Source organism: Pelobates fuscus, chromosome 7, assembly GCF_036172605.1.
Source record: "Pelobates fuscus isolate aPelFus1 chromosome 7, aPelFus1.pri, whole genome shotgun sequence".
In the NCBI taxonomy this organism is placed as follows: Eukaryota; Metazoa; Chordata; class Amphibia; order Anura; family Pelobatidae; genus Pelobates; species Pelobates fuscus.
In genome coordinates, this window is record NC_086323.1 from 63,968,300 (window position 1) to 63,983,737 (window position 15,438).

General features: G+C 41.0%; 1 protein-coding gene across 3 annotated transcripts in view; it reads left to right on the forward strand.

Annotated features, from left to right (window-relative positions):
• ABCA4 (ATP binding cassette subfamily A member 4) overlaps positions 1 to 15,438 on the forward strand; it is a 181,307-nt gene that overhangs the window by 22,501 nt on the left and 143,368 nt on the right. For all 3 annotated transcript variants that reach the window (XM_063428353.1, XM_063428352.1, XM_063428354.1), the window contains 3 exons: positions 3,213 to 3,306; positions 4,751 to 4,892; positions 12,488 to 12,627. In XM_063428353.1, coding sequence (XP_063284423.1) covers positions 3,213 to 3,306; positions 4,751 to 4,892; positions 12,488 to 12,627 — 376 coding nt within the window. The remainder of the gene's footprint in view (positions 1 to 3,212; positions 3,307 to 4,750; positions 4,893 to 12,487; positions 12,628 to 15,438) is intronic.

Here is a 15,438-nt window from a genome sequence, read left to right on the forward strand (position 1 = left end):
TGTTTGACTTATTTTTAGCTGGTCCTCCTATTTCACTGGGAGCACGGCACATATCCCATTTATGGGATATGTTTTGGGGCAATTGCTAGTAGTTACATTCATGAAAGAGGGATATCTGCAGAATAGCTCCTCCGTTCATGGGCTTTCATATGCTTAAATGTGTAGGTGCTATTTCACAGCGAGATCTTACAGGGAGTTTAGTATGTTAATGTACACATATTGCTTACAGTATGGCAGCTAATAACTGCAGCAAGTTGATGCACTGAATACAATAGACAGGTGTCCTCATTTACGAGGGCCATAATGATCTAAAATTGGATAAAAGCAGGATAGCTAAAACTCAATGGTTTATTTACTAAACTCCACTTTGCAGTGAACTTAAATCTGAATGGTGAAACACTCCACACAGGTATCCCTGGTCAGTAGATTATTAATGGCTGCTAGGTTAGCTGACTATTCCAGACCACCTTAAAATGGACATCTTCTTATCCGTAACTGCAGATATCCATCTTAATCTGATATAACCCCCCCTCCCTGCACCTTATAATTATAATATCCCTGTGATTAGTGTGCTAGGTCACCATGTTATGCTTTTGACATACGTTTGGGCAGAGTTTGAAAGGACAGCTAGTCTCACCAGAATAAAAACTATTAATTATTACTGAGATCTCACCTGAACCATTCTGGTTAATTAATTGATTTAATTCAGGAAACTTGTGAATTCCACATTCTGTCAGGCAGCACTTGAAACCCTGCTCAACAGAATGCTGGAACTACGATCCCCCTTAAAATACAATAATCTGGAAATACGACCTTGAGTGAAGCTTAGGTGTCCTGGTTTTGGGTTGTCAGCCTTGCATTGTTTTAAAGGACACAAATCACTTGTACACAGCAACAGACTGCACATGAAAAGTGCTGGCCTGAAATGTGGCATTCAACTGCTCCTGATAGGAAAGAAAGTCAGTAATACAATAATCCTGCAGATATGAATGCTGCAGACTGAATGGAAGCACTTTTCATGCGATGTTTGTCAACAAAGGAAGAATTGATATGTGTCCTGGAAACATTGTGATCTGGCAACCCAACAGGGTTATTTATTGAAGTGAGAATTCAGGCAGGAAATTCTAAGTAAATTTCAAGATTTAGCCCAAATTAGCTGAATTAGAAAAATTCTCCAGGTCAATTCTGTTTTCAGTATGGGTATTTTGGCATTTCAAATTCACAATTGAATTCCCAGTAATTTTCACTTTAGTGCATAACCCTGATAGTCTTTATTGGCTAACACACTGAGAATATATTCAGGTACAAGGTGAGTAAAAAAAATCAAAAAGTAAAAAAAACAAAAAACTCACTTTAATATATCTTATGAATGAATATAGAGGTAAATTTGTTAAGAGGCAAGATTTATAAGTAACATTGCTGGAAAATCCACTCTATATTATGTGCATGCTGTTGCACTTCAGCTCATGTGAAACAGATCAGGTGTATTTACCAAGGTGAAATGTCAGGAATTCAGTGAATTTCAAATCGTAGACCAACGTAGCCAAACTGGAAACTGTTTTCCTTCAGCTTTTTCAGCCAAACATTGGAAATTCACTTAGAACTCCTAAGAATTCCCTCGTTAGTGAAGATTTCAGCCAGGCAGTAAGTAAACATCGTTTCAGGGTAACAACAACTATCTGGCCATATAAGGTCCTAGTCATCAGATGTTATGAAGGTTATGAATAAAAAGTGTCTGGTCTGAAAAGTGATGAAAATGGTCGTAATGACCAAAGTAATGTGCCTGGTGGTTAGACAAGTTCCCATGGTAACTGCCCCACATTTAATACATTATACCAGTGGTTTCCAAACTTTTTAGGTACAAGGCGCCCTTAATATATCAGTATTCTTTCCAAGGCACCCCATGTCAAAATTTCTAGGTTGTATATCTGTTCAGGGCTGCGGCATTTACTGGCGCTATAGTGTTATGTACAGTGTTGGTGTTTGAACGTGTGCTTGTATATATAGTTATTGTGTTTTAATACAGGGGTGTGTTTGTGTGTAATGTTTGCATTGATTGCAGGGGTGTGTCTGAATATAATGTTCACTTTTAAATGTGGATGTACATTTGTGTTAAGTATTTTTGTTTGAGTAAAGGGGTGTGTTTGTATATTTTTTTAGTTTGAATACAGGGGTGTGTTTGTATGTAATATTTGTGTTAGATTGCAGGAGTGTGCTTGTATGTTGTGCTGGTGTTTTACTGATTGGCTGTATGCATATACACTACCACATACATACATACACACACAGATATTCATGCACATTAACACACAGATGGATGTAAATACACTAACACACACATTCATATAGATACCGATACACACCGACATACACACATGCACCCTGACACACACAAACATTGACACATGCCCACACCATGACACAGATACACACACACCCTGACACACATATGTACATACACAGATGTGTGTGCAGACACAGAAGCACACTGACATATATATATATATATATATATATATATATACACAGATGCACACTCTGACAGACACACACTCACTCACACAAATACACACTCATACACACACATACAAGTGATTTTTTTTTTTATCTCCAGCCATGCTCCTGTTCCCCCCAGCTTACCTTATGTGCCAAGAGGGTGGCTTGGAGTCCTTCTGCTGTGGGAGGGAGGGGTCTGGAGCTCTTCGTAGTCCTCTCCCTTGATGCTGTGGCTGCCTCCTCCCCCTCTGTCTCCCTGCAGGATACTGGGAGGAAGTTACAGGCTGTTACTTCCTCCCAGCCAGCCAACTTTACAGGTGCCTAGTCTCAGTCTTAAAGGATTGCGGCACACGACCGGGCCTCTGTTCAGTAGTAATGTTTCTCTGGTGCTATAAACATAGCACCAGGGAAACATTCCGCTGCATCCCTGTGTGCACGTCCTCCTGGGGCGCCGCGGCACACATTTTGGGAACCGCTGCATTATACCATTTTTCAGCACACGACACTTTATAAACATAACCACTATGTTTCTTTTATGTTCAATCTGTCTCCCAGACAAAACCAATGGTTGTGAGATATGTTCTGATTTCTTAATCTTATATTCTTGCCTGTTCGTGTGTCCTGCTGCATTGCATTCTTTTTGTATGTATTCATTTAAACCAATTCACACAGTTAATGTGATTTCTTGTTGAATTAAATCTTTTCCATTTCACCAGCTTCGGTTTGTTGTGGAGATTTTATGGCCCTTGTCGCTGATCTTGGTCCTAGTGTGGCTCAGAAATGCCAATCCTTTGTACGGCCAGCATGAATGTAAGCATTTTTTTTTTTTCTTGACAATAGATGATATGATCACCCTCTTTTCACTTAAATCGATTAGAGCTACCATTACCATATATATATATATATATATATATATATCCATGTTTTTCTGGACACATTACATCTTTGTACTGATGGATGGTACATGAAAAGTGCTACCCTTAAGTGTATAAAAATCTATCATCTCAATAGAAATATGCTTCAGGAGGGAAAACAATAAATGTAACAATGTATCTCATACCAGCAATCCGATAATTACCTCAGCGGTCCCCCGAGCACATGGTCCCCCAATGCGACAGACCACTGTTTCTCCAGTCCCTGCTCACTCATTTGGCCTCTCTGACACCAGACCCTGTGCTCATGCCCCTTTTAATGACTCGATGAACGAATGCCGGTGTCATGATGTCACTGACACCAATTCCTCTAGTTTTCACCACCCCCTTACACCGCAATAATGCCCCCAGCCTACATAAGTATAGTTTACCACCTTCACAGTACCCTGTTCTGGATCTTTAGTGTCCTATTAGTGAGTTTATATTATCTTCTTGTCAATAATGGCATTTCACTCGGCTTTACCCTGACTATTCTGTATTCTGGCTTCCTTGACCTGACTTTGTCCTTCATATATTATGGATTCTGGCTTTCCTTGACCTTCCTATCAGGTATTAGGTGTTATACACCGATTTCCCCATTACCAGGGAACATAATCTGGGTACACCTACCATCATAAATACAGCACGCTGTAGTGGTTATGATGGTTGGAGGACCATTTAAAGTAACACTTCACACATTTAGAAAATTGTTAAAGGAACACTCTACAGGAGATACCAATCAAAGCTCATTGTGTAAGTTATAGTGTGTAAAGCTCATTGTAATTGTTATGGTACTATGAGTGTGTAGGTGATGCCCCCAGAGATGTTTTTGAATTTTTTTTTTTATCACAACATAAACATTTACTCCCTTCTGATTAACAAAAACATTTTTTTATGTGTGATGTCCATTTTAAAGAACTACTGTATTGGTCCTAATGGAATGTTCTCACTTTGAATTATCACGTTCTTCGAGTGTGTTTTGATTTTAAGAAATGCAGCAATTGACCTGCTGCTAAGCCGAGATAATGATTTAGTATATTTGTTTGAAACTGTATTACCTTATCATGGGTAAGAAAGTTTCCAGGGCTCATTATGGAACGCTAGACGTCAAGACGTGCCCCTCAACTTGCTTGGGTTTAGTTTATGCATGCCTTCAAGCAGATAAAAGCCAGACCAATGGAAAATAAAACTATTTAAGTAGACATAGCCTAAAAGGAATGTAGTGTGAACACCTTATGATGATTTTAACAAGTACCCTTTTTGAAAAATAAAGCTTCCCCCACCCCTCTCCCTCCCAATTATTATTTTATTAATTCAAAACTTTTCTTGTTTGATTTGAACAGGTCATTTTCCAAACAAGGCAATGCCCTCTGCTGGAATGTTACCATGGTTACAGGGAATTTTCTGTAATACCAACAATCCTTGTTTTAGAAGCCCTACACGTGGAGAGGCCCCTGGCGTGGTTTCAAACTACAACAATTCCATGTAAGCATTCATGCCTGTATTAAAGGATGAGCCAGGATACCAACATATTTACATTCTTGTGATGTTTCACTGAGACATTACTCTTGTTTGTAATTTTTCATGTTAACTATGGCATGATGTCAATGGGCAGGTTCATCCATGGGTGAAACATTCTCTTCAATGCAATAACAATCCTGCTGATCAGGAATCATCTGTTTTAAAGGAAGATCCTGAGTATTGTCAGTACCCATAAGACGAATGTGGTAAATGGCAGTGAAGCTAAAGCAGCATATTTATCTATATTCTGAGTTGGGTTTTTCTTTGGCAATTGTTTACACGTCCATTGGTTACATTTCACATATTTTGTTCATTCCACTTCCACTGTTATTAAATACGAGTATCAGAAGGGTGAGTATTTCTTGACATGGTGATGTCTTATGGATTCTGATTAATGTTCCATTTTCTTTCCTTGAATTGGACATGGTCAAAATTTAAATCCCCAGCTTTTCTAGAATGATGCTTTCAAAACTGGTTGGCAAAAGACCAGCTGAAATTCCATTTTGTGACAGTTGGCAATTTAGCTTTTGGCCACTGTCATGACGCACTCTACCTCAAGTATACTCAAAAGCTGCCACCACCAAAACTATATAAATGGGATATCTTGGTTCGCCAAGCAAAATCAGATTAAAAAGGCCCACAAAACTTGGGCTGGTGCTTGGGTCCGATTGCAGATCACCACCATGCTGAACTGCGTTGTTTGCATGGAGGGCATAGGGTGGCCAGGGACTGACTTACTGAACGCGCATACCATACGTACTTTCTCAGGTACGCTGCCACTGTCATCACCTGTTAAACCTCTACCTATGATACCATGACTAGTAAGCTCTACTGACCAGCCTCTTGCTGCTGAAATTTGCTATAGTTTTAGAACGCTATGCATTCATCTTGACATAATATAATTTACAAATGTGCAGTAACTCAGACATGTAGTCTAACCTTCCTGTAATTATGTTAAATCTTGCTTGATTTTTTATATACAAAAAATGTGCATTTATTCTGAATTCCATGACACTGTTCTATTATGTCTGTTATTGAATAGCTTGTAATCGCTGTCATGGCCTCATAAGCTTGTTGTACATCTCTGCACGTCAAAAATAAAGATTGACAAAAAAAAAATGCCCACAAACACAAGCTACCAAAATATCCATGTAAAATACTATCAAATATGTCTCTTCAGAACTTAATAAATGAATATTTATTATGAACAAAAATAGTCACAGTGCATTCATAATAAAATTAGGTACAAATGATTTACACCAACAACAGTTAAAAAGAAAAAGAAAGGGGGTGTGGCCGACCAAGCAACTTACAGGACACGTCTCGGTGGAGCTCCGAAAAGGCCTCACCAATTTAGACATAACTGACCCAAAGAAACAAAGAGAACACGCTGGGGTGCAAACACAGGAGAAATCAGAGACCAGAGACTACTAACCTGCTTGATATCAGGCTCTCTTTTGAGAGACCCCCGCCGCCGTTACCACCTAAGATGGCGTCCGAGCCTCAATGCAGCCCGGAGATCTCAGAGGACTCTGGTGAAGAAAGGGAATCTCCTACCTCTCCAGACCCTGGCGGAGTATATTCAGAGGATGACTCTTCCCCCTCCACGAAGGAGAGACTATTCACAGCCATGCGGAAGATAAGGCTGATCTACAGCAGACTCAAGCCGACGTCAGTGACATCCGTAAGTGGGTACAGGCGGTGGAGAAGAGGGAGGCCTCACAAAGCCAGGCTAAGCGGGACCAGCAACACAGCCAGACTAAAAGTCAGCTGGAGGGACTCACGACCCAGGTCCACATGCTACAGTAGACAGTACTTTCCCTTAAACCCAGGCACTGTCTCTGCAATGTCCACTTAAGAGGGCTGCCAGAAAGAGTCAGAGGGGACGCCCTGCTTCTATTTTTGCAGAAGATCATAGCCTCTATGGGCCTTAAAGACAGCTATGATGCCCCCCAAATAAAGGCAACCGACATAACTGTGAGAACTGCAATAATAAATGGGTCTAGATTGATGGGCACAGTGACTTTTGAAGGACACTCTATCTCGCTTTACAGTGACTTACCATTCCCGGTCCTCGCCGAAAATAGAAGACTGGCTCCAGTAGCTAAACGGCTGCACGACCAATCCATCAAATACCGATGGGGTCCGGGAGACTCATAGGTGGTATCTCGTGTGAATGACACCTTAACCCGCTCCTCGGCAATGATCTCAGTCATTTCTCCGCATCCTCGGGCTGACAACTAACCATCATAAGGATGCAGAGCTTAGAGTCAACTTCAATGGAAGACACTGGCTCTGGAGAGGGCATTCCTCAGTCATACAAGGGACTGTATGTGAGAAAGATCTGCAGGATCACCGATAGGCCGTACACGAGACTGTAACTCCCATTAGAATCACACGTAAAACACTTTCTCCAAGTGTTACTTCTATGTTCTTTCTATGCCAGTAAAGAAATCCACAATGTTTACCTGCTAATCTTGTGTTCAATACCTCTGAGTACTGCGACATCAGTGACACCACACACTGTTATTCCTTCTTTATAGCACACTAAATGTCGTTCCTTGTTTGCATTTACCTACCTATAACAAGTATATTGTTTATCTTGCTTACACCAATCTCAGTTGAATGATACATTGTATACCTTGTGTACAAAACCAATAAAATATAAATTTAAAAAAGAAAAAAAATGCAAGAAATCCCAATTACTCACTTAACTGTTACAATGACAGAAATTTTCGGATCGGAGGAGCACCATTAAAAAAAGTGTCTCTCATCCAGATTAGATCTGATTCACAAGGTAAGCACATGGCTCATTAGCATTCCATGGGCTTTATACCCTATTGTCCGATCGTTTCCAACCCTCCGAGAAGGAGGTACAGGGTGGAGGGAAGGCATAACTCTAGAAAGTCTTGGTTGATTGCACTTCCCTATTGGCCAATTTAAACATTTTTATAAAAGAGTTCATAAAAAAAGTGTTTCTATTTTAATGGGCACCTATAACCCTCCCCTGCTGTGCCAACAGATGTCAAATTCCTCTAACTTAACACAGTCAAATAACCCTTCCAGTGCTGTAATCAGCCATACTGCCTATACTAGGTAGTCATCCCATGTATACTGTAGCAGAATGGAGAACTCCAATATACTTTTATTCCCCTTTTTGTTCGGCTGTCCGTATGCCCCGTTCGTTCACCAAACCCCTTGCTGTGTGGCCCCTTGTTCGCACCTTCATAATCACGACCACCCCTTGCTGTTAACCACAAATTGGTTATTAGTTCAAGTGCCTTACCTGTGTGGCCGCCGTTCGTATAAGCGAACGCACGTGTTCAAACAATTGGCGGCCATTTTGTCTCCTGAACGAGAACAGTGGAACATGGTCGTCAACGGCGTGGAACTAATTTCGGATATGCAACCCCGTGAATGCCCAGGAAATTGATACCACTGCCCATGCAACTTCCCGAACAGTTAGAAGAATGTCATCCGAGAGGCATAAACTACCGAACATGGGGAGCATTCATATACTAACAGCCAGGGAATAGATTCATCAGTGTTCGTGGTAGAACCACCAAAAGATGACCGGTCGTTGCCTTGTTTTCTCTGGAACTGTTTTCGGACATCACCTCGTGGCCGACTTGTCAAAACTTCATTCGAATGGCGTTCCCTAAATCACCAAAGGGATTTGAGTGATAATTTTGGGAAAGTTTGTGATCAGATCCAAGCTATTCAGTGACATGACTTTTGTGGGGTTCTGAAGTTAAAATTTATTTTTGGATGTTTTCAAATATTGTAGATGTTTCTGTATCTGAGGATCTTGGGTAGAAAAGCACTGTAATTGTGACTAAGAAACCCCATCCTAGGGGCAATGTATAAAAGCCGTGTGTGGCAGGAATAAAACCAGTTGTATTCCCAGAACTGTGTGTCGTCCAGTTGCTAGGGAGGAGGTGGAATATCTACTTGGTGTTTTCTTGTTCCTGATTTTACTCTTGGGTAATCTTGTGGAGAGGAAGTCCCTGCTAGTACTAGGGCTCCGCTACATATACATTGCCCATCAACAATATTTCTATGATGCAACAATGAATTATACTTGCTTGGCCATACAGCTATGATTGCTGTAGGCAACAACCATAATCTGGTGAATGGAATGTCAGACAGCTATAGTGTGCAAGAGAATAAATTTGTCTCTAATGGATGAATCTGCACTTTAACGTCATGACATATCTTTGAGAGAGGAGCAGTTAATGGCTTCTGCGTCCATTCCTGGAGTTTCCCTATCAAACCTGTCATTTGTAGCCTAAATATAGATAAAATAACAGCGTGTCTGATTTCAGAAATATATTTTGTAACAATTGTAAAATGCACATGACATTTTCCATTCTGATATAAATAGCTATCTGTATATAACCACATTATTTTAAAAAATGTTTTGAAAGATCGACCATGTCATAAAATTTTATTTTAAGGTGCCCCCGATTTTGGAATGGGGCAACAGTTGGAATAGTCGATCCCCCCAAAATAATGTAAAGTATATCACATCATTCTGATGTAGTTCATTCCAATATTAATCTAGTGGTGGAAGATTCATTTTTATGATCAACCTAGAAGACACAGTCTCTGCCAAGGTTTGGTCTTCCTAGCTTAAGTTGAGGAGGTTTAAGTCCTATGAACCATGGTATGGTGAGGAAATTACTGAATGCCATACATTGGCACCTTCTACAAAATGTATTTACTTATCTTGCTATATAACATATTGGGGAAATGTTTACCCAATATAATTCCAAAAACTATGAACTCTTAAAAGAGTTCTAAGTCTGGAAGAAAACTTTCCTGTGAAGGATAATTCCACCAAAGGGGAAAAGTGGCAAAATATTAGCATCATAACTTCTGACATTCTAGCAGAATGATGAGCAGACCAACATGTCTTTTAGATACAGCAACCATCCACTAGCCACATTCTGAGATAAATCATTATATCTTTAACAAATACAATTATTCACTTTAGAAATTATTTTTCCTTAACATTACTTAGCCATTCCAGCCTGATGATCAGGTTGATGACCTCAAAAATGATATGATGCATTTCAGCTCATTAGACCCACGTAGAACAAAAATGTGCTACAAGGAATATTGTCTTCTAGTAGACATTTTCCTTCTCCTTTATCATATTTATGTGGTTTCCTCAGGTGAATCTCACATTATATTAAGTGAGACACGACACCAATGGCATACACTGGTGTAACGGCTACCCAGATATTGAGAGGGTATCTGCCGCTGGAGACGTCCTTTTCCCTGCAAGCTGCTGTGGAGAAGTCAAGCTGGTATAATCCCATCCACGATATCCAGAGAGAATCAGGTTCAGCTGCAAACAGGAACAGAGTAATCTTCCCAAATAATCCCCTTCCAAGAACGAGACGAGGCTACGTTTTGAAGGGTCAAGATGAACTGAGGACTGGAACATCCAGCCTGCTTTTTATTAGGAACAGATACATACAGGACACTCCCAGGGGGAGGATGAAAACAACCAATAATACATATGGTAACACCCCCACGTCTCCTCCCCTCAGATAACTACATAACATAATTAAAATGTCCACATTTTGACACAAGTTCTGGATGTACCCCAAAAACAGGTATCGCTGGATAGCTCTCCTTCAGGGGAACAATATATCCAAAAATCAGCCCATTCGGATATATAGTTCGGGAGATACAGTGTTCCAAAGTTTTGACCGACCGCACAGACCAACTAGCCGAAATTAGTTCCATGAGTTTTGGCCTTGCGGTCGGTCTCCGTTCGCACGGTAAAAAGACCCGAAAACCTGGTCATCCATACGAATCTCGGTGGTCGCTGAAATCCCCATAGATGGTGAAGTAGAACTACCGAATGGTGGGACGTTCGGTAGTTCCCATACGAATTTATGGAGGTCTGGAGGACTCAGCGGTGTTCGCCTGTTTGTGTATCCGTTTTCAGTTCCATGCGGTTACAGGCAAACACCGCTGTTCGTGCACAAGATGGCCGCGAACACGTGTAAAAGTCCCGAAATGGCGGCCACCTATATTTTACACACACAGAATTCGTACGGAACCATGCGAACAGGAGACAATGGAATGAATGGAGGTTTAAACTGTAATTCCCTTGTTTGCTTCAAAGTTACTAGGGACTTGTAAGGATCCGTTACAACTGGGTTTTGCGTGATCTTTAAAACAAATTAGACAGATTTAAAGGAAGTGAAAAGTTAAATATAACCAAATCCCAATACAGAGCACAGTAAACATTTGTTGGAACATTCAATGTGAAATATTTTCTTTTGCTGTTTAAAATGTAGTCATAACAATGTCAGAATCCTCGTTTAACAACAGTGAGGAAAATGTAAATGATGCCTGCACAGCCCCAGGGTCAAACACACACAAGACGTAGACTTCAGGTATCAAATGCAGGTCAAGTGGCAACAAAACAAGAACAAATTGCAAGAAAATGCTATGGTGCAATTCACTGCACATACCTTCTTTTGTCATAAGAAAACAAAAAGCTCATTGTGAGCATAGACTGGCTGTTAGAAGATATTTGGCATGTACGATAAGGAAATGGGTGGTATGGTATTCATCAAAATTTGAAGTGCTACATACATACCCTCATGTGGTTCCACAAATGGTTCTTCAAGTCAGAAACCCATTGTAGTTGAAAGTCCAACACATAATTTGTATTTAAGCTCTCAGGGTATGTACGTGCAGGTTCACCAGTAATATTTTGTTGACAAAAGTATTTATTGGAAAGACGTAATCATGAATGGATATTGGATATCCTTTATCGTGGAGAAGAAATCTCCCTGGTGTCCAGTGGCCTTCACTCTTTAAGTCACAGTTCTTGTGAGTTTTAGTCTTACTACATGAGCAACATGTTATTTCATTAAGATGTCAGGATTTCCTTGTCAATATCTCACTGATCTCTGAAGCATACAGTTTGAAGTATTTTGTTACTATGTATTAGCCGTAGATATGTTGTGAGCCATGATATCTCTTAACGTACAAAGAAGGGACTTGTTCAGCGACGAAATTCAATCTTTGGAAATATTTACATGCTTTTTTATTTACATGTACACTAGATGTTGACAGCTGTATGAAACATGGCATACAATTGAATTTTAGCTGTAAAGTAGCCAATTTGGATTTTTAGGTACCATTTGTATATTTCTTTAATAAAAAATGGACTGAGTTGGCCTGGAAACCAAACCTGCATATTATAGATCACAATAATAAAATACCAATAAATCAAAAATCTATTCCAACTCACCAATTTTTTCACATGGCAATATTGTCAAAAACTTTGACCTCAATTCACAATAAATGATATGGTGATTCTCACAGTTGCATTACAGACGGTAACCTTTTCCCCCTATTAAATGGATACAATTATCAGATTATGGCTCCATACATATTATTGAGTCATTGACAATTAATCTACGAGTGGCATTTAGATTATTTTTATTTTTTTATAACAGATCGCTAATATTTTATAAATTTGTGTTCATTTGTCATTTCCTAACAAATCATTTTCTCTTTCACCTCAGCCTAGCGAGGGCATATCAGGATGCTCAGGAAGTGTTATTGCAAAAACCAGAAATCCATCACTTGAGCAGAATATGGAAGGAGATGTATACCATGACCACCTTTATGGACACCTTGAGGAGCAACCCTGGAAAAGTTTCAGGCAATTAATTTGATTATTTCATTCTTACTTGTTGTTTGGCATTTTTAGAGGCTAATGCAGTGGTTCCCAAACATTTGAGGTTCAAGACGCCCTTAATATTTCAGTATTTTTTCCAAGGCACCCCATGTCAACATTTCTAGGTTGCATATCTGTTCAGCGCTGCAGCATTTACTGGCGCTGTAGTGTAATGTACAGTGTTGGTGTTTGAAGGGTGTAACGAATATATCCCCAACACGCAGAATTCAACTAAACAAAGGACAACACAGAGGAGAGATACGTCTACCGGACCTTAGAATGGCCAGACTTGACGTATATGAGAGGAGACAGAGTCAGGAACAATCCGAGGTCAGGGGCACAGAGAGACAGCGTAAACTAGGACTAACCGGGGTCTGGTACACAGTAAACAGTAAGCCGGCAAACAGAACAGATAAGGATAAAGAGATAACGTAGTCAGAAACAAAGCCAAGGTCAATACGAAGGAATACAACTGAACACAACAAGCGCTAAAGGGAACTGAAACAGAAACCACAATAGGGCAGGGCGTAAAGGTAGAGGTAAGATTAAATAGCTTCAAAACTAATTTGATTGGCTCCTGTCATATCCACACCCCCAAAAGGTAAGTGTATGGGGAGTGTGGCATGACAGGGGCCAATGGGAGCCTTTTGACAATTTAGGCTCCCACTGTCTCTTTAAGAGCGCGCCCGAGACCTGTGGCGCGCTCTTAGATTCAGGCGGGACACGTGACTGCTTCCCGCGGTCACTGCCCGCCTTCCCAGTGAAGCCGTCGGATGAGCCGTGCACGGCTCGTGCTGCAGGACCGCGCACGGCTCAAAGAGAGGACCGCGACCGGCCCCTGGATAAGGTAAATAACGCTACAAAGGGGTGCTTGTACATAGTCATTGTGTTTTAATACAGGAGTGTGTTTGTATGTAATGTTTGCGTTTGATTGCAGGAGTGTGTCTGAATGTAATGTTCACTTTTAAATGCGGATGTTCATTTGTGTGATGTATTTGTGTTAGATTGCAGAAGTGTGCTTGTTTGTTGTGTTGGTGACTGCTTGGATGTATGCACATACACTACCACATACATGCATACTTACACGGATATCCATGCACATTAACACACAGATTCATATAAATACACCAACACATACACACACATTTATATAGACAACAGCACATACACACACACATAGATACACACCGACATATACACACATGCACCCTGACACACACACACATTGATACATGCCCACACCATGACACAGATACACACACTGACATAAAACCACACACTGACATAAAACCACACACCCTGGCACACAGACGCACATGCACAGAAGCACACTGATATATATATATATATATATATATATATACACACACACTCACAAACACCCTGACACATACACCATACACACAAACACTCATGCTCTCACACACACACACACACTAACACACATACAAGTGATTTTTTTTTTATATCTCCAGCCACCCTACTTTCAGCTTACCTTATGTGTCTGGAATGTGGCTTAGAGTCCTGCTGCTGCTGTGGGAGTGAGGGGTCTGGAGCTCTTCATGCTCCTCTCCCCTCACACTGTGACTGCCTTTTCTCCCTCCCGTCCTGTCTCTCTGCATGACGCTGGGAGGAAGTGACAGGCTGTCATTTCCTCCCACCCGGCCGACATTACAGGGAGCCAGTCCGGGCCCCTGTTTAGTAGTAATGTTTCCCCAGTGCTTTAATCAGAGCACCGGGGAAACATTCCGCGACACCCCTGTGTCACAAGGCACAAAGTTTGGGAACCGCTGGGCTAATATCTAACAGATATATTCCTTAGAGAAAGGATTTTGACCACATGTAGAAAATCCAGTGAAAATAACAGAATTCCAACTGCAATGGCAATTTTCATATTTACCAAAGCCAAATATGGTCAGAATTCAGTCAGCTTGAGCATATCTGCAGCATTCACCTGTATGTCCATAACAAAATCAGTGCTTTCACTTTCAAATCCTATACAAAGTATAAGATTCTGAATATTTACAAAGCACCGATTTTGATAAACTGAATGCATTCGTCATCATGCAAATTTGCAAATTATTGTTAACTTGCTTTTTTTGCACATGAATGATAATTTTAAGTACTAGTTTGTCCTCTAGCAGGCTGTAGGCAAATGGTTAAAGGGACTCTCCAGTGCCAGGAAAACATATTCGTTTTCCCGGCACTGCAGGACCCCGCAGTGCCCCTCTACCTCCCTCCCACCCCCCATCCCATGTTGCTGAAGGGTTTCTAACCCCTTCAGTGACTTACCGGAGTCCAGCGCTGATGTCCCTCGGCGCTGGGTCAGGCTCCATCTACTCTCTTCCCCTGCCGATGTCAGCTGGCGGGGGAGACCTAATGCGCATGCGCGGCAATGGCTGCTCCGCGCGCACTAGACCTCCCCATAGGAAAGCATTATTTAATGCTTTTCTATAAAGGGTTTCAGCGACGCTGGAGGTCTTCACATAGCGTGAGGATGTCCAGCGTTGTTTAAAACCCTTTTCGTGTTCTAAGAACAGGACTTAACCCTGCAAGGTAATTATTGCAGTTTATAAAAACTGCAGTAATTACACTTGCAGGGTTAGGGGGGTGGGAGTTGGCACTCAGACCACTCCAATGGGCAGAAGTGGTCTGGGTGCCTGGAGTGTCCCTTTAAGTAACCCACAGTGCCACAAGGGTTCGTTTTGTAATGGCTGGCCAGCGCTTGCTAGCCAGCCACCACATTAAAAAAGTTGATATAAAAAAAGCCTATGGGGGGTGGGAGGGAGGGTCAGT